This window comes from Pyrgilauda ruficollis, unplaced genomic scaffold (genome assembly GCF_017590135.1).
Source record: "Pyrgilauda ruficollis isolate IOZ18807 unplaced genomic scaffold, ASM1759013v1 scaffold55, whole genome shotgun sequence".
NCBI classification, from domain to species: Eukaryota; Metazoa; Chordata; class Aves; order Passeriformes; family Passeridae; genus Pyrgilauda; species Pyrgilauda ruficollis.
The window spans coordinates 1,893,446-1,918,307 of NW_024527155.1; the positions used below are offsets into that span (position 1 = coordinate 1,893,446).

General features: G+C 42.4%; 1 protein-coding gene across 2 annotated transcripts in view; it reads left to right on the forward strand.

The window, feature by feature from the left end:
• Window positions 1-24,862, forward strand: part of LMO1 (LIM domain only 1) — a 58,938-nt gene that overhangs the window by 840 nt on the left and 33,236 nt on the right. Inside the window, exon 1 of one of the 2 annotated variants that reach the window (XM_041481171.1) lies at window positions 3,060-3,748. The exons of the other annotated variant lie outside the window; for it this stretch is intronic. Within the exon in view, the coding sequence (XP_041337105.1) occupies window positions 3,724-3,748 (25 nt within the window). The 5' untranslated portion in view covers window positions 3,060-3,723. Of the gene's footprint in view, window positions 1-3,059; window positions 3,749-24,862 lie in introns of those variants that run through there. 2 annotated transcript variants of the gene reach the window in all.

Genomic DNA, 24,862 nt, shown 5'->3' on the forward strand with positions numbered 1-24,862 from the left:
TATCCAGACAGTTCTCAACAGCCTCCTTCCAGGAGATTTCATGAGTGGCTGTGTATAAAGGGGAATAATGGTGGTGGATTGGAGAGGTAAAGAGGAAATTAGTGCGGGGTGCACTTAAAAAAAGGAGCAAAGTAGGAAACAAACCCCTGATGAGAGGGATGTGGAGATCAGAGCAACAAGGTGTGGTAATGCCTAGGAATCTCCTGTGTTGTTGATGGAGTAGTTATGCTCGAGGGGAAATTATGGTCACTTTTAAAGATGCCCTGGAGAAATAGGGGAGAGAAGGTGAGACTCGGAGAAGAAACTCCTTTTATCAAGAGGTCATTTTACCTTTGTAAGTTTCTTTCTGCCTGATTCAAATGGGCTCCACTTGCCCGCTCATCTGTGAATGTTAAGAGGATGCTGGACCTGCATAGGTTACAAATGGACTAAAATGGAAGCTTTTGCTAACTAAACCAATTCCTTTTGAAATCAAGCTTGAATGAGCTTGTTAATAAAAATGGGTCTGTTTTACTCCCATAAATGGCCTTTTTTTTTTTTTTCCCCTTTTATTTTTCTTCTTCCCAGAAGCCGGTCTGATTTTTACCGTCTAAAAATCCCAGCGTTGTGGCTACTATCCAATTCTCCCCTTGATTTAAGAGGCTTTGCCATGTACAGTTTTTCTTTGAGGGGTTTTCTTCTTTTGAGGTCTCTGGCAGTGGTGGGGGTATTCATAGTTATTTCTGCATAGAGAAGGCAGGATTTCAGCATTACCCCTCCCAGAAGTCCTGGTGCATCGCAAGGATGACACTTGCTGCCTTGTAGATATGAGCCCCTTGCTTTTGCATCCCTGAAGGCCACTTGGGAAGCCGGGCCATGGCCACTGGCCTCAGGGGCAGCTGCCCACTCCTTCAGCTTGGGGCCTTCGGGGTGTGTGCCAGCCCCAGTGTGACACCAGGACTGCCCCAGCGGTGCGAGAGCTGCGGATTTGGGTTTCCACTCCGGGTTTGTGAGCATAAAGCTTCCTTGGCAAGCACGCTCTGCGGTGCCGAGAAGTAGTAGAGACTCAGTAATACTTTTCTGTGGGTCTTCACGGATATCGTTGAGGATGAAGGGGCAGACTGAAAAAATAACAACAGTAATAATGTTTCTGACTTGATGTGTTGTGGCATCATGTCAAGTTATGTCAGAGAGGTAACAGCATTTTGTATGTTTGAAGTGACATAATATAACTTGACTGATGCAACATGACTTGATATTAGAAAATACTGGTTCACAGTGGAACTCTGGCAGGTATCTTCCCCAAACAAATGTTAGCAACTGAGAGAAGAGGGACGAGAGGGGTGAGGGGGGAGAGAAGAACTTCGAGGCTCTCATTTTAGTCAGTTCCACTGTGTAAATCACAGCAGAATTTGCTGTGGGCAAGCCAACCTACGCACCGTGCAGCGCATTTATATATTTCAAGATAATGAGAGTTAAGATATTTCTGAAATATGTAAATGTTTTGATCGCAAAGACCAGATTTCTGCTTAAAAAAGTAAACTGACATCAGGTAGCATGATTAATTCCAACAGATTGTGTTAATTGTAGTTGACTTAAATTGCTGTACAAATGTGTTGGGGGTTAGAAAACTTTTTTTTTAATTGTTGGTGTGTGAAATGAGTAAGCAGATAAAGTGTTTAAAAAAATCTGTTTGCACAGGGAGTAATACAGCCTCTATGACATGATGGAGCAGTAAAGGAATAAAATGTACATTGATCCGGTACTGCATATTTTTTCATGAGTGCATTATGTCTGCTAGTTTGCTCTGCTGCAGAAGTCAGCTGTGACAGACAATGGCTAACTTCATTTTTATCAAAACCTTGCCTTTCTTGTAGTTACCAAATAGTGGAAGTTGAAATGTACCATATATTTTGGGGTAGATCTGTCCTTTTTGAAGGTGGCAGGGTTGAAAAGAACACAGACAGAAAGATGGAACATTTTTGGAGTTCACCATTTTCTGATGGAGGCCAATAAAATATTGGAAGTGGTGAAGCGCCTCAAATCTAAAAAAGGCTGTGGTTTTGTTAGTTTTTGCGTGGATCCTTTTAACTATGAGACTTTAATCTTTGGGATAAAGTCCTCCTCCTTTCTAGCTTGTGACACTTCCTAAAAGAAAGTGATTATTTATGGTGCTTGCACTCTTATGCTAAAATGCATATTCAACACTTGCAAACTAGTATCACTAGGAAACAGGAGTTGTTGGAAGCACTGGATGAAAACAGCTCAATGTAAACCGATACATTTAACATCAAATATTCTCAAGGACTGTTAGGATTAAGTATTGTGAATGAAGGGGGAAGGAAAAGCCACTTCAGCTGGGGATAAGGAATCTAATTAAAAATCGGTATTAAGGATATATAACTTGAGCCTGCTATCATGCTCTTTAGAGTACCGTTGTATCAGTTGTAAAGGGGAGGAAGAAGTATCATCAAAGCAGAAATGAAATGTTTTCTCAGATTAAAAGACTGAGATGAGTGAAACGGTGGTGTTGATCTTGGTAGCGAAGTGTCTGATCCCGCAATCCTTGCGAGAGCCATTGGAGACAACAGATGACTTGTCTGGAAAAGGAATGAGAGTTGCAGGATGTAGCATAAAAGACATGGGCCCCCAACTTGTCACTTTATATTTGAGTGTTGATGGCATTTCTGAAAAGCGGAGTAAACCTGTTAAGTGTTTGTATCGTGTTTGATTAGGTAAATTCATTTTAATATCGACCTAGTGAAAATGGAGCTGCGTTCTCCGGAGTACACCCTGAAACTAACACCAACGTGTGAAAACAAACCCAAAATGTTTGTGCAGAAAATCAGTATCAAGTTTTAGGTCACCAGAGATGGGTGAAACGTAGCTGGGAGCAGCGGGGCTGGCGTAACTCAGCCGGCATCGGCTGCGGGGAGTTGAGAGCCTCTGACCTGCCCGAGCTGCTGCGTGGCGCCAGACACAATCCCTGCTGGCAGGGAGCAGGGCTGGAGCAGAGCGGGAGCAGGAGCGGAGCATCCCCGCGGCCCGGGGAGCACAAAGCGGCGGCGGCGGCGCAGGTGGCCCCGCGGCACCTGGGCGGGGGCCGGGCGGGCTGCAGGTGGTGCTGCTGAGCCGGGAAGCCGCGCTCCGCCAGGAAATCCCGGCAGGAGCTCCAGAGGGGGCCCTGCGAAACGCGTGCATTTATTAATCGCGAGTGTGCAAGGCTCACCAATTGAGAGGCAGAGGCAGCACTAGTCGGGCTTAGGTGTTCTAGCCTCTCTGAATGTAATTTCGGATTTAGATTCAGCTTAAATCCAAAGGGAAAACACTTTATAAGGCTGAAAGCTGTGTAGTTGCAACAGCCAGGGTTATGAGCTATCAAAGGCAATTACATTAAAATAGATTATACTGTGCAAATTGAGCCATTTAGAAGGTGAGAACCAAAGAAATAGCTCTGATCCCCCTTCTTTCTAAATTGCAGTTTTAGTTCCTTGCAATTCTGAGGCACAAAAGTAGGTGAGACTGCTTTTGTATCTGCAAAGTGCTTTATTTCTGAGTGTAATTCTAACTGAGTGCAATCTAGGTTAAAAGCTGGACAACTGGGTAATTAGAGCTCACTTGCTGCTAAAGGACGATCAGCTGTACCGTAGCTCATTTGTGTTCCCAGAGACTTGCTCTCCTCTCCCCTGAGCGGAGGCTGCTGGAGAAGAAGCATCTGTGCCCGGACTTTTCTTGATTGCGGAGATGATGGTGCTGGACAAGGAGGACGGTAGGTGGGCTGAGATTGTGTAAGCCTGCGCTCGGTGTCTTCTGTGTGCTGCTAATGTAGAAATAAATAGTTTTGAAACAGATGTGCGCTGTGCATTTCACAGTGTTCTGCTCTGAGCTTCTGATGTTTTTCTCTTGTGTAGGTAAAAGCATGCTTGCTCTGTATTTTTTTTTAATCTCATCTCTGACATGATCGGACAGCCAAGGAGGGTTTACTCTAGGCTCTGTTTGCTGAGGGACATAGCAGAAACAGCTTGATTTTTTTTTCTTTTTTTTAATATCTATGTAGATTTTTCTTTCTGCAAGTTACTCTAATATATCCATTTTAGCCTGTTTGTTTTAGCAGCTTTTATTGTAAATCTAATTTTGAGATTTTTCTTTCCCTTTCATTTGCATGCCATTTAGGTCTTTTTAATGTGCGCCTTTAATATCTCTTTCTCACAGCTTTTCTTCATAGCTATAAACATAATGACAATAAGCTAATAACCCTCTGTGGCAAAAAAAAAAATAAATAAAAGCGTTGGTTTATTCTAAGAATTTGCTCCCTTCTTTTAATAGCAGAAGTGGAGGTTCATTTGGGATGTAATTTCATGAATGAAGCTGAAGGAGAGCTTGACTGATTTTAGGATTTCGCATATGCTTATTTTTTTTAAGCTGACTAGTCCTTATCAAGGATGCTTAAGGGGAATGAATTGATGTGAGGAAGATCAGTGTTAGTTAGCAGCCTGAATGACCTGATGGTATCTTTTGCACGTTGCTTGCCAGGCTGTGCAACTTAACTGCTCAGTCATCAGTAGTTTCTGGGATGCAGGTGGTAAGTTCAATCACAACTTTTTAATGAGGTTTGGTTTTTTTTCTTTTTAGCTGAGGCTGTTTTGTGGCTTAGGTCTTCCCTCACAGCTGGTACACTGAAAGCAAAGATTAAAACTGAGGCAGAGCAGAAGGCTTCCGCAGCCATCCACATGGACTTCCATCCATGGCACTGCCTCTTTCCAAGGACCTCCGCCTTGGTGGCACTTTGTGCCTGGAAAGTGGGAACTGCATCTTAACTTTTAACAGGCATTTCTACCTAATATCTCCTTACTTCATTCTACCTGTATAAATGGGTGAAGTGGGCCATGTAATGGACTTCCCTGATCTTTTAAAATTTATTTCAGGAACCTCTTTATGCATTAAAAAAAAAGGTCATAGGCTGTTGGCATTGGAAAATAAGAGAAATTACTGAATATTTGTAAGACTGTAGACAGGAAATAGATTTTCACAGGGAGCAAAAGAGCTTGGAGAAATTGGAATTTGGGCATTTTGGCAGTAGCATTGATTTTACTTGAATATATATATTGCTTTTTAAAATATTTATGAGAAAAATAACTTGTAATTCAAAGTCACTTACTTTCCTGTGTCAGAGTCATGCTAACTGTGTTTTGTGGCTACTACTAAGAGCTGCTCAGTGCTATTAAGTTGAAATTATATTATTTTTATTTCACAACCCATATCTGTCTTCTAGTATTTTACAACTGAATTAGTACTGCACTGGAGAATAATTAGGAAGGCTTGACTATTGAAAGATCAGAAGTCTTCTACTAAAGTTTCTCCTCCCTCTCTCCTTTCTTTGCCTCCCAAAAAAGGGAGTATTTTAGACCTAGCATTTTGAGGTCTTACCTCATTGTAAGGTTGATTTCTAAAATTCTCCCTCTGGCATGTTCATGCATGTAGAATTTGAATCTAGTTTCTGGGATGGCATGTGAGGTTTTGTTTCATGAAGCATTTGGGACAATGAAAAAAATGTGGTCTTTTTCACAAAGACTTGACACCTTTAAAATAGGAGACCAAGCAGAAATGCATCATTGTCAGTGCCCCCTTGTATGCAGATTCAATCAGGTTTGGACTAAGAGTTGACCAATGTGAGATCAAAGTCCCTGTAGAAATTGTCATGCCCTTCTGAATTTATTCCGTGCTAATTAAGTTGGCATCTCAAAACTGTGAAATAATCTTATTCGTGGGGAGAAAAAAACCTAAATAATGGGCTTTATTTCTGTTAAGATATTCTAAGTTCCTTTGTTAACACAGTAGAACTTGGAAAAAAAAAAAAGTAGATGTGGAGCATCTGTTACACATCTTCTAGATCAGCTTTGCAGTTGACTGGCCTGTGGATAAAAGACACGCTAAGTGCTTGAGTATTGCTTATGCTGGGAAAACAAATGAAGCTAACAGGGTTTCAAAGGCTTTGAAGCAGTGTCACTCTCAGAGGTGTTCAGTTGTTTTCTTTGGCAATATAAGTTGAAGCAAGCTAGTTTACTTTATTAGAGGCATAAGGCTACTCTTGTAACCTTCCTCTGACTAAGATGAATTTGGCTGGCTGACCTTATTTCTTGCTGGACCACACGTGTTGTGCTGGGTTTGGGTTTTTGGGGTTTTTTTTTCCCCCCCTCCTTAGGATTCAACTCTTTTAAAGGGCAGCAGCATTTTCTGTATTTTGTTAAATCTCCCTTTTCAATTTGTGCCTCCCTAAAGAACTATGTTCTGCTATGATGGAGCAATGCAAATCAAGTAGAATAGCCCAAATTAATTCTTCACATTGGCGGCAGTATGATTGCCTGCATGGAATCAATAATGCATCATAGAGGGATCAAATTTTGGAGTATAATGTGTGAATAATGCTTGACACAAAACAAAAATTCAGTCATCATAATAGCAATTAGGAAAAAGCTGCAGCTTATCCCAGCTGTAATCTCTGCTAACAATGAAGCACAGCCTGGTAATCAGCATGTATGGTATGAAATGCACTAATAGAAATCACGGCTCTTTGTTATGTGTGTGGGGGGTGAAAGTTTCCTTTTCAGCTAACTTGTGCTGTGTTAACCAGACATGGCATCCTTCAACCAAATTGTGGAGTGTGTGTGCACTTATAAAAACACTGATCAGCTGCGTGTTCATCCCGATGTTTGCATAGACAGGAGCTCCCCAAATCACGGGTCCTTTGTGTTTTTGAGCAGAACTCTGATTAAACAGATCACAAGAGTAGGCTGAGTAAAATATCAGAAGACTCCATTAAACATGTACCTTGATTTTATATAGAAAGAAAATTTCATAGTTTCTTTAAAAATGAAAAGAAAAACATAGATACTTTGTGGTTGTGCACATTGGGGTTGGAGAATGGGTCTAAGGTTGATGGGAGGTATTTAGGGCAATGAATATTAGATAATTGGAAACTGGATTAGTAGCAGCACTTGGGTTCCCTGTTGTGTGAAAGCCCATCTTGTCCCACACAGAAGGTGAAAAAAACACAGCATTTGGAATTGGAAAAGCAGAGAAATGGATTGTATAATGTCAGTGACAGGGCTTGCGCCACAGAGCCCTGCCGGGACAGCAGGGCTGTGGGCTGGCTTCACAAGGGACTGCGCCAGCTGCCATATGGAGGTACCTATAGATAGGTAGATGGATATGGAGAGACACCTATCTCCAGCAACACAGGTCCAGGCAGTCCTGTTCTGTGGATAAAAATCGTGATACACACAAGAATGCAGCAGGCACAAATTGTGCCACGCAGGAAGAAGAGCTGTTCTGCGTGCTGCTGGTGTCTTTGTTTTCCTTGGAGCATACCTTTCTCAGGTGTGCCTGTTGAGGAGTCATACAGAGAGAGAGGGAGATGGCACCGTGGCTTTTCCTCACAAAAATGGAACATGGAACTTAACTTTTCTGTTGCCTAACGTTCCTGAAGCTCTCTCTCTTTCTCCTTTTTATCTCCTGTGCCACTCTACCTCAGACCCTCTCCGTGGTCCACCGGTGTCTAGCTTACCATGTATGAAGAATCCCTACACATCTTCCCAGACATCAGCTTATTCAAAAGCTGACCTATAAAGGTTACCAAAGACCTTATTTTTGCCTCTTTAGCTGATTACCTGTTGGTTTTTTGAGGGCTTGATCTTCACACATATGGTTTTGGTGTGATTTTAGGGGTTTGCTCTGGCTTTAATTCATGGCACAGTGTCCTTTTGTAACTCAGAATAACAGCAATGCGTTAATATGTTTATGAAGAGGAGATAAAAACTTGTCAAAGAAGTATTCTAAATAAAATTGGAGCACATTTGGCAGCAGAACATGAGACTCGGTTTGGCCATAACGGACCAAAAGACCATTTGGACTGTTTCTCCAAAGCTGACCAAGTGTGGAGCTAGAGGTAGTTCTTCCTGGAGATGCCCTCTGCCCCTGAAATGACAAACATGGAAGCATGGCAGAAACATGGGGTAGTAAAGTAATGGCCTAAACCTATTCAAGACATGGAGGCTACTGTAGTTGGAGCACTGATAACCTAGATATCCATTTAAAGAAATCCCATCCTATGGGAAAGAGTGACAGCAGGTAGCAGGCCTAAGAGGAGCAAACTGCTTTGTATAGGAGTATGGCAGGGAATCAAATAGTTCCTAGTGTTTGCTCAGACTAGATAGCTGAAGGATCTGGGTAGGATGTCATCGTGCTTCATCCCCAGATGCTGTTGACATGTGATAATTGCCTGGTTGGCATAACAAGCGTTGAAACAGTGTAAGGACGTTTTTCAACTTGGGTAATAGGGCAAAGGAAGCAGCTTGTTCTTGGAAATGAGTTTGCTCTAATTTTGGTTTAATGCAGTAGAAAGTGTACTTGATGCCCTGGCAGCAGAACATAATTCGTCTTCTTTGGAGTTAGTGTTAAATTTTATTATCTTTAATAAATACAACGTGAATATGTCAGCCTGTTTGTCATAGCCATTCCAAAAATGTTCTCTTATGGTAGAATCTTCGGAAAAATTCCTTTTAAGAGCAGTGCATTATTAATAAAGTAATCCATTAGGTCTGGTGATAAAGGGTCACAGCAGAGTCTGAAATACATTTCTTAAATGGTTAAGAAATTTATCATGGTTGGAGGATTAATTGATTTCATTTGGAAGCTTTCTTAAGGTTTTCAGGCGTTGTGTTTAGAGATGGTTTGGAAATGTGCTTGCTGCTCAAAGTTTTGCTTCGCTGTCATTAGCATGAACATTTCTGCTAAAGGCAAACTGTTCTTTTAGCATTATGACTGATTGCATCTGTGAGGAGTCCTACTTAGGTAAAGAATATGAAAGTTTATGGCAAATACGGTATTGTACTTGAAATCAATTCAAAATCAGAATAATGGAATCAAGCATTAAGTGTTGCAGTACAAGAATAAAGAAGGCACTGCAGATGCTGCTAAATGCTGAACTATAAAACTCCAATGGGGCTATATCTTTTAAAAATTGGACAGAATTGTCATCATTTAGAATACATAGACATAGTTGTAAACCGTAGAGAAATCACTGCCCCCAACTTCAATAATGTGCGTAGCTGTTGCCAGGGAATGATTTATTCAGTGAATGTAGCTCCTATTCACTGAAGACTTGCGGGTGGAGGGAAGGGCGTTTTGAAATGAACGTTGTTCACTATTAGATTAACATAATTAAACCTATCTGAGAAGAATTCACCGCAGCTACTGTTTTTTTTAGTTCTGTGTGTGTGTGTGTGTGTTTTCTCTGTCCTCCAGTGGGATGACTCCCAAGCCCAAGTTTCCAAGCATGACTTGGGGTGCTATCCATGCAAACAGATGCTCAACTCTCCAGTGAATGTTCTTGCAAACTACTTTCTACTTACATTCCTTATCAAAGCAGATAATGGATGCTCTTGTCCAAATTTAGAGGGTTTTTAAGTTTCATTGAACATTTTTGAATTGTTTACACCAATGTTCAGAGTTCCTTGTGTGCTAATCAAACTCTGAAAGGGTGATTTGGGCAGTGAAAGTATTATTTGTCTTCTTTTAAAAGAATTTATATCAACAGTTCTAGTTTCTCTTAAAGAAAAAGTGGATGATTGTTGCATATTCATGACTAAACTGCAGAGAACTTGGACCAGAATTAAACAATTAACCCTCTCGCCAACATCCATTTGAGTAGAAGCCAGGGATGTTCCTACTTGGTTTATTATGGATCTGAGATATAGAAATGTATTCTGGAGGACTCTGTTTCTAATAAATAAAAAGACATAATGAGAATGTAACTGGGAAGGAAGACAAAAGCAGCCATGCTTTAAATTGTTAATGATGGTGCCAGTGGCTGCAGCTTTACCACAGCTGTTTAAATTGATCAGCTAGTGAAAATGTTTTGTTTTGGCATTTTCCCTGCATGTGCAACTCTTTCGAAGGGACTTCTGGAAGCTTTTCAAAGGGGAATCATGATCTTTTTTTAAACTAGGCTTAGAGCACCAGAATTTCCAGTATTTTGGAATCCAGTATTTAAGGATGCAGTTCAGTTTTTCTTTTGTAAAGTTTTTGGCTGATGAGCCATTATTTCTTCTGGATTTCCTTTACCACTTTTTTTCCCATCCACAAATACTTCAAATGACTCTCTACCCATAAAAGCTGAGGGAACAACACATTTCCTAGCTGTCCTTTTTTCTTATTCTTTTTTTTTTTTTTCCCATCTCTATTTTACTGATGCTACAGAGCTTGATCAGAACAGCAGAAAGGGGCTATGTCGATTTGCTATGCATCTTTTGGTCAAGCATCCAGTGTGAAATTGTTCTATAAAATGTTCTTTTTCAGAGGGAACTCACTCCTAATTTCTTTCCTGGTTGGCTCTACCTTGCAGCTGAAGTGGGTTAAGCAACACCTCTTTATCTCTTGTATCCTTTCCTTCCATTCCAGAGAAATGGGTATACGTCTCAAAAAGATGCAATCTCTTCAAGGCAGGTAGGGACGAGAAGATTGGACTTTCTGTGTGTTCACAAGTGATGTGGTAGAGATCTTTGGGCAGAGGACTGGCTTGAGCTGGTGAGCCTTGGTGTCTTTTGCAGAGCACCTCCTGCCTTGAGCTCATGAGCAGACCTGCCTGGGACCTTGTGTGAAGCCTCTTCCTGTCATTCCTGGTGGCAGGTGACTCCTGGACAGGCCATGCCTTAGATAATGTTGAGCAGCCAGGTTTCTGCATTAATGTACTTGCAGTGAGGGTGGGTACTGAACATTATTCAGGATCCATTATGTATTTATCCTTATACTCCTTTGTGGAAAATGATTTCTGTAAGTACCCTGTTACGGTTATGAAAGCCTAAATAAGCATCAGTCTCAAACCCTTTGACCTGTCTGCACAGAATGGAGATCTGTTTTGAAAAGGACTCCTTTATATCTGTTTTTACTCCATGCCCTTCCATTCATTTGCCTATACAAAGCAATAAAGGGTAAAACCAAAGTAACATAAATTGGTCTGTCTTCCTGAATCCATGTCTCGCTAATGTACCCAGATTAACTCAACTGTAAATTGTCTCCTTTGGATGTCGTGTCTTGCTAAAAGTTTCCTATATGATTCATGATTTGGATTGCTTTTAACAGCTATTGGCTAAGCAATATGGTAAATGTACAAGGTGATGCAATTGGCATTAGTGAGAGGATGCACAGGAGCATGTAATGCAGTCAATACTACATTAACTACTGATGCCCAATTACAGAAACTGGAAGAGTGGCTTTTAGGAGCATTAGGACTTGCAGAAGAGCTGAGATCACCTGCCGCTCCTTGCCTAAAAGCTTCACCCTTTATGCGCTGGGATCAAAGCAAACATTTAGTTGCTATTTTGTCATGTAAAACAACGAAGGTATTCTCCCCCCGCCTTTTTTTTTTTCCCCAAAAAGTGTCACACTGATGCTTTTAGCACATGTAAAATCCTATCTCTGTATTTCAAGACTCTACTTCCATCTCCTGGGGCAAGACTTTATTTGAATAAAAACTCTTTAACCACCTCTGCATTTATTGTTTCTCTGATGCTTACTATTTCAGCCAGTTTTTATTTTAAAGAAATACTAAGTGATATTTAGAGTGTCCTATTTCAGTGTGCCAGAGTGGGCTCTCTATTGCTCCCCCCAGCTTCTTTCCCTTTTCTAATCTGTATGTGATTGTTTGTGACCTCGGCTGGCTCCAAGTCTCTAAAAAGTGTTTTAAAATACAACCAGATACCACATAAAACAGGATATTTGAGTGTGCACCCTTTCTGCAGTCCACATTCAGATTAAGCACACATTGTTTCCACCACTGCTTTTAAACCCATTTGCAGGAGATGGGAAAGGACCACATTATACTAAAAAACAGAGTGCATACTTTCAGATTGAGCTGTGTGATCACAGCTTCTAAATCTATTTTAAAAATAATGAGCAATGTCGCTGTTGCATGGCAAAGCTAGCAGCCCACAAAGTTCCTCTGGACTTGGAGCGAGATGGGAAATTAAGCAGCTCTAAGAACACTGAAATATTTTAATATAAAAGACAGCTGGCAGGTGGCTTATTGCTCTCGTTGCAGCATTTGTCTTTACTTCCAGCTATGATACTTGGCATATCACTGCTGCTTTTAATCCTCAAAGCATTTTGCAGTAGTGAGGAATTTGTGCACCCCAAGCTCCCCTGGAACTCCAGCCTGGATATCTGGGGGATGTGCCTGACCCCAATGAGGCATGGGTGGACTTTTGTGTTTTAGCTGTCCCTGGTTTGTTCCTCTCTGCTTTCTGTCTGCTGGGCCTGGGTCCCACCTTGCCAGCTGTCCCGTGCTGGGTTAGGAGGTCAGACCTCTGCAGAAGAAGGGAGAAATAACTTCTGGATTGCCTGGGTAGGACAGAGTGCTATTGAAGAAATTGCTCTCCTTAACTGTTTCAGGGAAAGTTTTATTGATCCCAAACTGACAATTTTAATGTTGGCATTTTTTTTAATCTCAGAGGTCCAGTCGAAGCAATTACAAATTGTTGAAGAAAAGCCTTCCCTGTCTTCCTGCCGTAATTATGAGCATTGGTGTCGTTCGCCTCCTGCTCCTGCCGTGACTGTGAGCATGGGTCTCATCCCCCTCTTCCATTTTCTGGGCGCAACAGAAGAAACAGGGTACGGCTGTGCTGTAAAACATCCTGACAGTCTACAGGCATTTCCTCAGGGACCTTTTTTTTGGTAGATGGTGCCTTAACTTCCCAGCCCGCAGTTGTGTAGGTTGTCCATGTGTTCGCTCCGGAACCCCCGGAGTTCTGCCCCATCACAGCGCTGGTCCGGGCTGCTTGCTGCGGCCGGGGGCAGAGGAGGAGCCTGTTATTTTTAAGTCCGACTGTTGCTTTCAGGTGCCGATCGATGCTCTTTTGAACGTCTGGGGGAGGAGAGCAGAAGGTGACCTGCTGGTTTTCCCCTTGCACTAATGTGTTTAAAAGGTGGCACCAGCAGCGGGGGCGTGCGGGAGCTCGGCTGAGCTGTGCCTTCAGCGCGCTTGAAACGCAGACGAGGATCCTGAGCTTGATGCACTTTCCAAGCTGTACAAACAATGTTTGAAAAGTCTGAAGTACCCAGCAGGGCAAGTCAAAACGTCCTTGAGCAACTTTGTATTTAGACAGTGTTTTCTCTCTTTGCCTTTGATCAGGAGGGAACAGATGTGCCTCCTCTCATGTGTGTGTTTGCGCGCACCCCCTGATGTACGCGCATTCCCTGTCCTTGTGCAGGGCTGCAGTATTTAGGGTATGCTGCTATTCCTCTTTGTTCTTTCTTATTACTGTTATGTTGTTTTTTTGGTGGTGTTGTTGTTTTTCCAGGGAATCTAAGTTGGAATTTAAAGAGGTCGGACTAAACAAGGTTTTAACTTACTCTCGCTCATTTCCTTATCTCTCTTTAACTTGGATAGAGTGGAAAAAGAATATGTATATAGTAATGCTCCCTTTAAAAAAAAACCAAACAAACAACAAACTATGCATATATATAATCGATTCCTTGACTAGTTTTTTGGGGGGGCAGATTTTGAGCATTTGGTCTAAGTGGGCTGCTCAGTGAAATTTGTACATTCATAAAATAGCTGATTGAAAAGCAATATTTCAGATAAATACAAGCCAGCGATCTATCAGCAGTTGTAATAAAAGCTGGGCTTCAGGCTGTGATTTTATTTTGAAATAATAAGAATTGCTTTATTCTTTTTACTTGAGTTACCATGGTAATTCTGTCGTGTAGCAGTGTTATATTGATTTAGAAAGTGGACAGTAATATTTCTTTTGTGTTATTCTGTTTCTAGGGGTTGATTTCTAATTTCCACTTGGAGATTACTTTTATAAATTTCTTAAGTCCTTCCACTTTTTTCTCTAGCAGTGTAATTTTCCTCTCACACATTGCTATTTTCTGAGCTTATTGGTTTGCTCTTATTTTAAATTAAACTTGCTGGTTTCAAATATTGAAATGACATCTTTGTCTGTGTCTGTACTTTGGTTTAGCAAAATATTACAGTCTGCTGTTTTATGCTTAATAATTTAAGGGAAGCTTTATGTCTGCCATCAGTGGTTGTTGGTAACTCATGACTAAACCAACACAGAGCTCAAACCTCTGACATTTTAATACCATGTAATGGTGCTTCCACCCTGCACACTCCTTGGGTTTTTCTTTAATCTGTCTTGTATGTGTTCTAAAAAGAATGCCAATTAAATTCTGAAGAGATTGGGAGGAGCTTTTGGGTGGAGCTGGGTCTTGGCCACCTTAGGTCTCTGTCACTCTTGAAAGAGTGGTTTTATCTATGACACAGGTACCATTCCTGGCTACCCATACTTCTCTTGCAGTTAAGAAGCTTCAAGTTTTCTAGAGGCAGAATTTTGACTTTCAGAAGTGCTTGTACACACTCAGTGACTAGAGAAAAATAACAAACTGCTTTAGCTCTGTATAGGATTGTAATATAAGATTTTCCCAACCATTCTGGTTCTGTGCTGCTTTAGCTATGGAGCACTGCTCTTAGATTCGTGCTGCTTTAAGAAATTACAGTCTAAACAGGATGTGACTGTTCCTTGTGGCATCTTTCTTTTATTGTGAATGAGAAGTAATGGTTCTATTCCAAACCTGGGAGAAGAGGGGAAATGAACCTCAAGCATCACTGTCTTCAGAAGCAGTGTTGTAGATCCTGAAACCAAAGCCATGAATTCTGCTTTCCAACAGGAGTCATTCAGATGAGCTTTTAGTCCAGAGGGTGGGATACCTACTTTGTGAGCACTAAGGACAGATTTCCTGATGATATAAACTACTGGTAGGTTTGGTGGTGCAAGTAACTGGTGGGAGTGGGACTGAAGCCATGTGCTGTTGCCCCATGGTTTCATTCCTGTATGAAGCTCACAACAGTAGGAAAAGGAGCTCAGGAATCCCATCTGATCTGTTTGGGGATCGCTGGAACATCTAGAAGTAGGACCTACCACCAGCTGGAAAGGGCAGAAGAGGAGGAAAAGGGTGGCTTGGACAGATGGTGGTTGACCTCAAAAGGACTGAGGTGTGAAGTAGGTGGTAAAAGGCACATGCAGTCCTGGAATGAATTGAACAAGAAATTGTTAATGATGATTCCTGTTAATAATGCTGGAGAGAGGCAATGGTAGACCTAGTCTGCTACGGATAACTTGCAGATCCCTCAAGCTAAGGGACAGTAAATCCACATGGAAGTAGGGGCAGAGAGGATGCTCATGAAGAGCAATCTGTGCTTCAACTCATCTGCCTTTGCAAAATGAAGGCTGACTGGTCTGGACAAGCACTCTGGGAGGAGAAACACCAAGGATGAAGGAAAAGTGGACTTTTTACCCCAAAACATTAGAACAAGTAGTTGGATAAGAATGTTTCTAGGCTAGCAATTTAAAAGCTTCTGGGCTTCTGGTCTCTAGATCTGCTTTCCTCAGAGGGTAGTGGAGGCATGAAGCTGACTTGCTTGGGTTAGAGGAAGGGATGGTGCAATAGCCTCTGGCTGTAGGAGCTGGGACTCACTAGTCCTTCTCATCAGTCCATGTTGAGGCATTTATGTCACAGCCTGTGAAGCTCTGTCAATGTTTCCATAAAACCCCTGTATTTTCATGAACATTCATTTATGGCAAAAGTCTGCACGTAAGATCCTGCCTGAGGTTACCTTTTTCTTCCCTATTAAAATTTTATAAACCTGTCACTTGGCTGGGAATTTTAGTTTTCTGTGAAAGTGAAATAGAAGGGGGGCCCTGATGGGGAAGCATGGAGGTTATAGTGTCATTTTCTTCCTCAGTGCTCCCTTTAAAAATAAATAAATAAGTAAGTAAAAAGGCACAAGCTACAATCTTACGGGTGAGCTCCTTGATGGGAATGGCAAAAGCCATGTCTGCAGGTTCTGAACTTCTTTTCAGTGATGTGATTTGGTTTGATCTGAGTGTGAAAACACATAAGCAGCTGCTGCTCCCAGAAGTCTCCCCTAGCTTTTCCGTGTGCAGGTGTTGCCTGTGCTGTTCAGCTTGAGAGCAGTGATCCACAAACTTTAAACCTTTCAAATGGGTCCTGACCTGTGAGGCTGTAATGGCCCTCGGAGCCTTTATGGCCCATCAGATGATGTCTGTTACACATTAGTCTGTAATAGCTCCAGAATAAATAACTTTTTTTTTTTTTTTTTTAAATCAGTAATTATATCTCTCCACAACGGAGTGCAGTGGCTTCTCATGCTAAAGCACAGTTTTAAAGTAATGCAGCAAGAGACTGTTTAATGTCTCTGACAGTCTCGGTGCTGAGCACAGGTCGTGTGTTTTCTTTCTTCAGCATTTTCTTTCTCATTCCTTACTCGTATTGCAGCAAATCCATGCTACCAGGAGCTGGCATCTCACTCCAGATTCTCTGTGATGTGGTAAACAAATACCTCATATTATGGGTCTTCTCAAAATAATGATCTTGTCTTTCCCCATCACAGTTGCTTTTCAGGAACAGCTGATAATTTGCAATCTTCTTAGTAGGGCTTTATGCTCAAGAGTGTAATCTTGCTATGGTGGGAAAAAGGACCAGATGATTTAATGGACTTTTTTTTATAATCATTGCATTCTGTATCTGATCTTTTTGTGGGATACAGTGCTGCCTGCATTCTAAGTTGGGATTTGGGTTCGCTACCCCCTACCTAAAATGTATTTTCTTTCCCTATGGTTCGTTCAATTATAACTCTAGGATATATCTTCTGGGACTGAGTAATTGGCTAGGTCAGAAGTAATCTTTATTTTCACTAGAGAGATGTTTACAAACTGATGCTGTAGTATCTCTTTAAAACCCACTGAGAATCTGATTAAAGGCCTGAGGATCTTCTGCAAAGATTGCCTGCTCCCAGTTGACTTGAAAGGGTCAGCATGCTGTCACAGTTTCGACGACTAAGAATTAACTTAAGGCTGATTCAAATGCTACTCTCTGTGTACAGCATTGATTGGACTGCTTTCAGATGGCAAGAGGTAACTTTATCCTGCAGCATGTGTGAACTCCATTTAGTTAAATAGGGAAGCTGAATGAATATGCTTGCTTGTGGCAAGGGAGCTCAAAGGTGAACACGTTCTACCCCTTCTGCCCTGAATTAAATACTTTGGGGAGGATGGGAGAGAAACATAATTCTTGTAGTAGCATGCTTGGGATACTGACTGCTGCAGCTGTTCTTCAGCAAGTGCAGCTCCTAAGTATCACAAAATCTTTCCTTCCCTTTCCCTATGCACCGTCTGCCCTGTGGGCTTGACCATAATGAGATGGGATTGCTTGTAGTGGAAATGGCAGCAGAGTGCTCTTTTGAATGGGAAAATAAACCCCAGACAAAATAAAATTAGCTTGGTGCAGCATTATCACTGCTCCTTTTTTCAAGAATTGAAGATTTTTAACCTGGTTTCATGTGAGCATCAGTGTTCAAAGGCATCATGAATTAATGTGGGAATGGCATTAATGGTGCTGACTCACACAAGGCTGTGGGCTTTGTGGTGTCACACTTGCAGTTGCTAGCATTGGAGTAGCTTTTAAAAAGGTCCTGCTGAATGCAGCTGCCTCATACAGAGATGGGCTCAGTGTGAAGCAATGCCAGGCTGCAGACTGGTGTATTCCTGCTCCATCAGGGTCTGGACCAAAGCAGGCACTGCTGCTGCTCCTGCTGCAGCCAAGGCTGTCATGTGGAAGTTCTGCTGGGCATCTTGTGGAAAGAAAAAGGTCTGGGCTGAGGTGTGCTCCTGAACTCCTGTCAGCCTCCTCACCAAGCCAGTGGCTCCTTGAAATGATAGAGCATCCAGAGAAGGTGCCCCACCAGCACCTTCATCCAGGACACAGGGGCCAGCTATGTAAATCAGCCAGCATCTTGCTGAAGGTGAGTATTCCTGATTTCCTGCCTCCTGTGATGTCTGGTGCACTGAAGACCTTCCTGGTGACAGTCACAGCACTGATGCCCTTCTTGGTGTTTGATAGAGACATCAGTGCTGTTCACAACTGAGCAATCCCAATGGTTTGGTGCATCTGTGTTAGAGACCACATTTGCCTGGGCAATTTCTTAGGAATTCTTCTGGGTTGTCTTGGGGTGAGTGCAATGTGGCTGTAAGCCAATATCACAGGCTAAACAAAAACCTTGGCATTTTTTGGTTTGTTTTTTCTTTTTTTGTCTTGCAACTGTTGTGACAAATCCAGGAAGAGGAGATGCTGGAAATGCTGACAGGCTCTGAGTTAGAGCAAGCAGAGAGGCCATGCTGCAGTAATGTACTGCTCAGCTTTAATTGTGCCCAGTGCAATTTCTGTGTTCCCCATGGGCACTTGGCCATGCTCACATCCAGAGCTGCAATTTGCCAGTGGTCACTCTCAGAAGAAAAATATGTGTTGGCAGGATCCTCAGTGAGCTGATGGCAGCAACTGCACCAGCCAAGATGGAGGAAAAGAGAATGATTTTTGATGTCTCCTGAAGGTGACCAGCTATGAAGTCAGACAGTTTCCATCTGCAAGACTTGAAAAATGACACCAGAGATTGACAGTCATGTCCTCACTTCACATGCACTCCCAGGCTAGAGGGGCTGCTGCCTTGTGGTCACAACTGCAGTTTAGCTGTGGCATGTTTCACTGTACAAACTGAATCCATTTTCTGTACAGTAACCAAAGCTCTGATTGCCTCTTGAGACAAATATTTTCACCGTCTTTTGCCGCTGTAAACTTTTTACCAAATGAAACCCTGAACTAGGGAGCTGTGGACATGCTGCAGTAGCCCCTGTGCTGCACTTGATGGATACTCAGTGTTTGCTTCTGCTTCCTTTCATCCTGTGGTTTTTCTGCTCAGGTTGGTTGGCTCCTTTCTCGTCACTGCACAAGCTCCAAGTGTCTTAGTCTCAAATGGTGACTTGTTTCCCGCTCTACTCCCATCCCAAGCAGGTGACTAAAAATTTGAGCTCGCCAAATCCTGTGCTGTACTTATGGTTCCTCAGTGTGTGCAGTTCTCATTCAGCTTGTGAGCTTGCAGCACTGACTCTCCAGAGAATGCTCCTTCATGATGCTTTAGCAAAGAAAACAACCATTTCTTGGTCTTGACTCAAGTTTCTACCAGATCTGCAGAACAAGTCAGTTGTGAAGATGATTACTCTGGTCCCTGCTACAAGGGAGGGTCATGAGAGTTGTTACAGTACCAGCTGTGAACAGTGTGACAAGTCTCATTCTGTTTCAATTAAATGAATACACTTGAAATGCTATTAACCTAGTTAAAATTTTGCTTATCAAAGCAAGATCTGTAAAGCAAGCCAGGTAAGTGCCTATTACTGTTTGAAGTTGTATGAGAATGCAGGAGGAGGAGTTGATTTTGAACTTTCCTCACGCTGCATATCATGATCAAGCGCTTGAGGCAACTTTAACATCTGAATGATTTCGTCATTAAAGGAGTAGTGTTCATAGCAGGGCTGTGTTTACTCAGCATTTCTCTGCCAGCTCTTAGAGCACTCCTTCCACTTAAGTGTTTACCCTTGAGTTCAGGAGAGATGCCTACCCAGTGAAGGAAGTGTTCTGCACATCCTGTGGATGCTGAATAGCAGGATTTTAATGAAATAAATGCTGAAAATGTTTTCTATTTCCTGGAAAAAAAAATCACTAAGACATCATGTAGGAAGAAAAACCCAAAAGGACTTGATCCTGCTTCTATTTTTTTGGTACTTTGCTGTGTGGGTCAGTGTATGCTCAGAGAACAGTAAGAAATGGCCTCTAAGTTAGAATGTTTGAATTAAGCACCAAGAAAAGGATTGAGTAGTGCAATGAGAGTACAGTAACCTTCACAAAATAGCAGCATTTTGGTAATCCATGGTGGAATGAAATTCTGGGTTCCAGATCTCAGGTGTGAATGCTACATGATGAATTGCAAAAAAAAACCCATGTAAGTTCTTGTGATTCCTTCTGCAGTGCCAGACCCAAGGGCAGATCAGCATGGGTGCTGGCTGTCAGTCTGTTTCCAGTTTACTTTGGGAGTAAGATTTTGTGTTATACTGCATCAAATGCTAATCTGGCTGTGCTTTTTGTATCACTTATGCAATTTAATAGGTCATCCTCACCTCCCCCCTTGCTTGATTTACTTTGCTATGTACTGTGTATTATGGTAAAGTGCTTTTCCTCTAAAGTATGGAAAACCAGTTTGGGAACAATGCACAAACTAAATAAGGTACATGGAGATGGTTTAAAAATATTAGCAAAGAGATAAGCAACAAAGCACATTTCCACTGTCTTTGGAAACGTGGAATCAAACTGGATCTCTATGTTTTGAAGGAGGTAAGTGTAATCACCAAGGTAAAGGGATGCATGAGTTTAAGCCAGGCATGCTGGAGCTTTTGTGGGTTTCTGGTGTTACTGGCTCCAAGTCAGAAGAACTGATGCTTCAGCTCCCCTTCAGGGGGGATGTGGAACCTGCCATTTTTAGAATATACACAGAAGAATATTTCTAATTACTTAAGGGTTTGTCAATGTTTGGTCTTTATTTGACATGATGACTGATCAACTTGTGTTAAGTCTTCTCACAAGTCTCATGGGGTTTGGCTGGTTTTGCACAGGGTGCCTCACGGGAACCAGATCCAGCGGGAGAGCTGGCAGGTGGCGAGTGTAGCATTTCTCCTCTTTGTGCCACAGTCCCGTGCAGAGGGCTCAAAAAGGTGGTTTTATGTCCAGTTCTGCTGTAGGGTAGCAGAGTTCTTGCAAGCACTCAGTGCCTCCAGCCTCGTGGCTGTCCTGTGGGAAGCAGTACGGAGGGAGCTGGTGGTGCTGCTGGCACAGGGCTGGGAGGGAGAAGCCAGCCTGTTTCAAGCTGTGCTCCATGGGCAGCCCCCAGCCAGGGCCAGGGTGTCCCATACCCTCACCAGCTCTACCCCAGCTGAGGCGCTTGGCTGGAGGCTGTGTCTTGCTCCTGCCTGACAGTGCATGGCTGAAGGGGATGGTTTTGTGTGTGGAACGAAGAGAGGAAGTGCGGAGACCTTCCTAAGGGCTGTGGCTGAGCCTGTTTGTCCCTGTGCTGGCTGTGGTGCAAACCTGGAGGTGCAGCCATTTGCCTTCTGCGTCTGAGGAACCCTTTCTGCTTTATACCTTCATCTTCACAGCTTTTCTCAGGCATCCGAGTGGCTCTGTACTCATCCTGCCTCTTCAAAAGATAGAAATCTTCATTTCTCCCTCCATTTCTGAAAAGCTGAGATTCTTGAGTCCTTGAATCATTTGACTTGCCCTCTGCTATGCTGCCTTTGCTGCATCCCTTTTATATAATCACCGCAGCTCACAGTATTCTGTAATACAGCCCCAGTCCTCTCTCTAATAGACTGCTATGATGTCCATGACTTACATCCCTGAATTTTCATTACTGCTACAAAGACTTTTATACACTTTAAAAGGGAACAGACGGATTCTTCCCTATTTTGGAAGAGATCATTCGTGCCTGTCCACCTTCTCAAGTTCACCTATTTTCATTACTTTAACTTAAAATGATTTGTGGAGCCTTCTGAGCTCTCAAAATTAAACTGGAGCCTGAATAAAATTTGAACCTAGATTTCCCTCATCTACCCTAAACTAGATGATAGCTTCAAGGGAGGACCTAGAGAATAGTTCATTTTGGTTATAGTTCAAAACAGTAGTCAGTCTGTTCTTTCCCACTGAGCTCTTTCAGAGTTGTTCCAAGGAAGCTCACAAAGAGCCCTTCTGAGATTGAAGTGGGAACAAAGTGCTAATTGTTAAATTATCTTTTATCCCCCCAAAATCTAAGGAAAATCATCTGAAGGATGTTAGTTGCATACAGAGTATTTCTGTCTCCATCCAGTGCTAAGTAGTCTGTTTTAGAAAACCTTTATGTTTTGTTCTTTGCAGCTCTCAATAGGCTTTTGCTCTCAAACAATATGGACTCTAGCAGGTGGCATTTTTGGCAAATGACCTCTTCTCAATACCAGGACGTTCAGATGCTGGCCTTTCTCATCTTCGTCAGAACTGTTACAATAGGAGGTGAAGGGCAAATGCACTGCTAATAGGGTGAAGATGCACTAAGATCTTGGACTGGAAGAAAATCAAAATATTGGTTTCCAAGGGATTGGGTTGCTGGTGAGGAGCGTGGTGTGACAGCTGGGTGTAGGAGCTGGCAGCACTTCTCTCTAGAAACAAATGACGCAAACTTACAAGAGCAGGTCCTGTGCTGTGGCAGAGGTTAATTATACGAGTGGTTCTGCAACTCATGGCTTTTTCTTCTGCGCTCCGCTCACATTTGCCTTTCTGACGTGAACCGCAGTAATGTGCACAATTCATGTGTCTCTGTCTGATTTTGGTTAATTGTAGTAGTAATTACTAATTTCCAACCCTTGACCTGCTTTTTTAATCGCATTTTTTAAACGATCTTTTGGAATTTGGTGTTTGGTTTTTAATTTAGATAAATTATGCTAAAATGTTCTTGAGAGAGCTGCACGCCGAGGTCAAAAGCTTTATCTGCACCGTGCCCATTTTCTCTAACCTATTTTAATAATCACAGCTGCTTTCTTTAATGGGTAGCTTTTGTTGAACCATGCTAAATCTGTCCTGTTTAGACCAGGCTGCTGAGGAAGCAGTAAAACAGAGTGCTGTGGAGTGGCCCTGAGGCTTCATGGGCTGGGGGGTTCTAGGGCTGGGTTTCCCTTTGCCTCCCTCCTTCCCTCCCTCACAGCCCTCCAGCTCCTATAACCTGAAGCCTTTCCCTCCCCTTTTCCCCGTAGCTAAGAGGGAAATGCCCTCTGGTGCTGCTGTCCCTCACTGAGCTGCTGGCACCAGCCCGGGCTGTGGGACAGCTGTCTGGGATGACCGGCCACATCCAGCTCCCCTCTGGACACTGCCGAGGGGAGGTGGCCCTTCATCCCACAGACGAGTGATGGTCATCATGAACAGCAAGGGCTGGTTGTCAGCCACCTCATGGGAAAGGTCTCAAAGCTTTTAGGAAGGCCATGTCTTTACGCTCTGCTCTGCCCAGGCGTAGAAGTGGGTGTGTGTATCTACAGGTGCAGGCGCGGTTTGCGGTGGCTGTTTGTGGTGAATTGTGTGAGGTCCATGCAGACTGGTTGTGCTGCCTTTCTCCTGTCCTCTCCTGACGCTTCGGATGGGGAAAGCTTAACCCGGTGCGACGCTTTCAAACTTGGAAACAGGTATTAAAGAGCAATTAGCTGGCCAGCCTCCCTGGATAAAACAGAGAAACCTTGCCAAAGATCCTCTTGTCTTTAAACATTTGTACAAATCTCTTGTCAAATATAGAAGTAATTGCCTTCTCCCCCTTTCTTTCTCCTCTCTCCTCAACCACTTTCAGTCCTGCATCTGGTTTAATATAATGGGTGTTTGCATGAATGGCTTAGTTAGCCAGGATGGTAATAAAACACTTTAAATTTATTGTGACATTTGGATTTAATTAAAAAGTACACACTTAGAAAAGTAAAACATAATGTGTAGAAGGAGTCAGGAAGGTTTTTCTCCTTTTCTTCCAAAAAGCTAATTAGAGTTGTATTTTAAATTGTTTATGTGCTGCTAATCATTGTAATAAATCATTTATACTGAGAAAGACACACTCTAATGTGCTTGTGTAACTGTTTATGCTCTCAAGTTTCTATCATGAACAAATTGATCTGGAAGTGAATTTATTAACCACTGGGGAAGAAATCATTAGTGCCTTCTCTAAATATTCCCCAGGTACACTTTTATTATAGTAGTTTACTGTTTTAACTAAAAGTAACGTTACAGAGCCTTGGTTTAATTATGATGCAAATTGACTTTCCATCATTCAGAAGGAGGGAAAACTGCCTTTTTGCTGGTAAGATACATCCATGTTGTATTTGCCAGAGCACCTCACAGTATACAAAGGGTTTTTTTCAGAAAAAAAAAAAAAAAGTTGTAAACTCATGTGGGGGCTTTATGGAAGTTTTAAAATACTCCAGAAAGTTTAATCTCTTTAATCTACCTGGCCTTTGATAAAGGATCTTAGAATAAGGTAAGTGTAGCCTGTTATGTTAAATCTTTTGCAGCTGGCAGCACATTTACACTTAGAAAGCAACTTGGTGCTTTTTTTCACAGTGCTGGAGACCACTTGAAATCTTTTGGAAATAATTGGCATTGCTGGTTCCACATCGCCAGCGAAGGCACCAATGCAGAGGTTTTCACATGTAAAATTAGTGGCAGAACTGCAGTTATAATCTGAGATTTTTCTGGTTCCTAGTGCTTAGTCCAAACTGGGAGCTGCTGGCATCCCAGCTCTTCCCCAGGGTTTTTAGGATGGGCTTGTCCTGTGAGTCCAGATGTGGTGGCAGAGCCCACAAATCCCCTGGGCGGAGGGACAGCTTCCATACGTGGAGGCATTGCTGAATTAGTTTTCAACACTTGTACTTCCCCCAGTAGTAAATTGCATTTCCCACCCTGCCCAAGAAACCAAATCTGGGCATTGAAAGCTCCAGTTAATGCTAGTAGGTTTTGTGGGTGCTTTTTAAATTTAGCTGCTATTACTTGAGTACTGAATTATTTATTTACAGGCCGTTGGGTGGGAATACCCACAACACGTAGATTTATATCGTTGAATTGGTGGTTAGGCAGTTTTATTTGAAGTCCTCTGTAACTTGATGGGAAGATTTAATTTTCTGTGGGATATTCTTAATTTTAAATACAACAACATGAAAATATCAAAGAATGCTCACAAGAAACCCACCCAACAACAAAACCAATCAGTGTTCCAGTTTTTGGTAAAGCAAACAGTCTGCAGCTCTTTCCAGCAGAGAAAGGAGAGTGAACATGAGTAAAATTGTTCTTCTAGATACATACATGATTTGGAGGTGACTGGAAAGGGATTTGATGGTTGATGTACGTGTGCTCACACGTCACACAG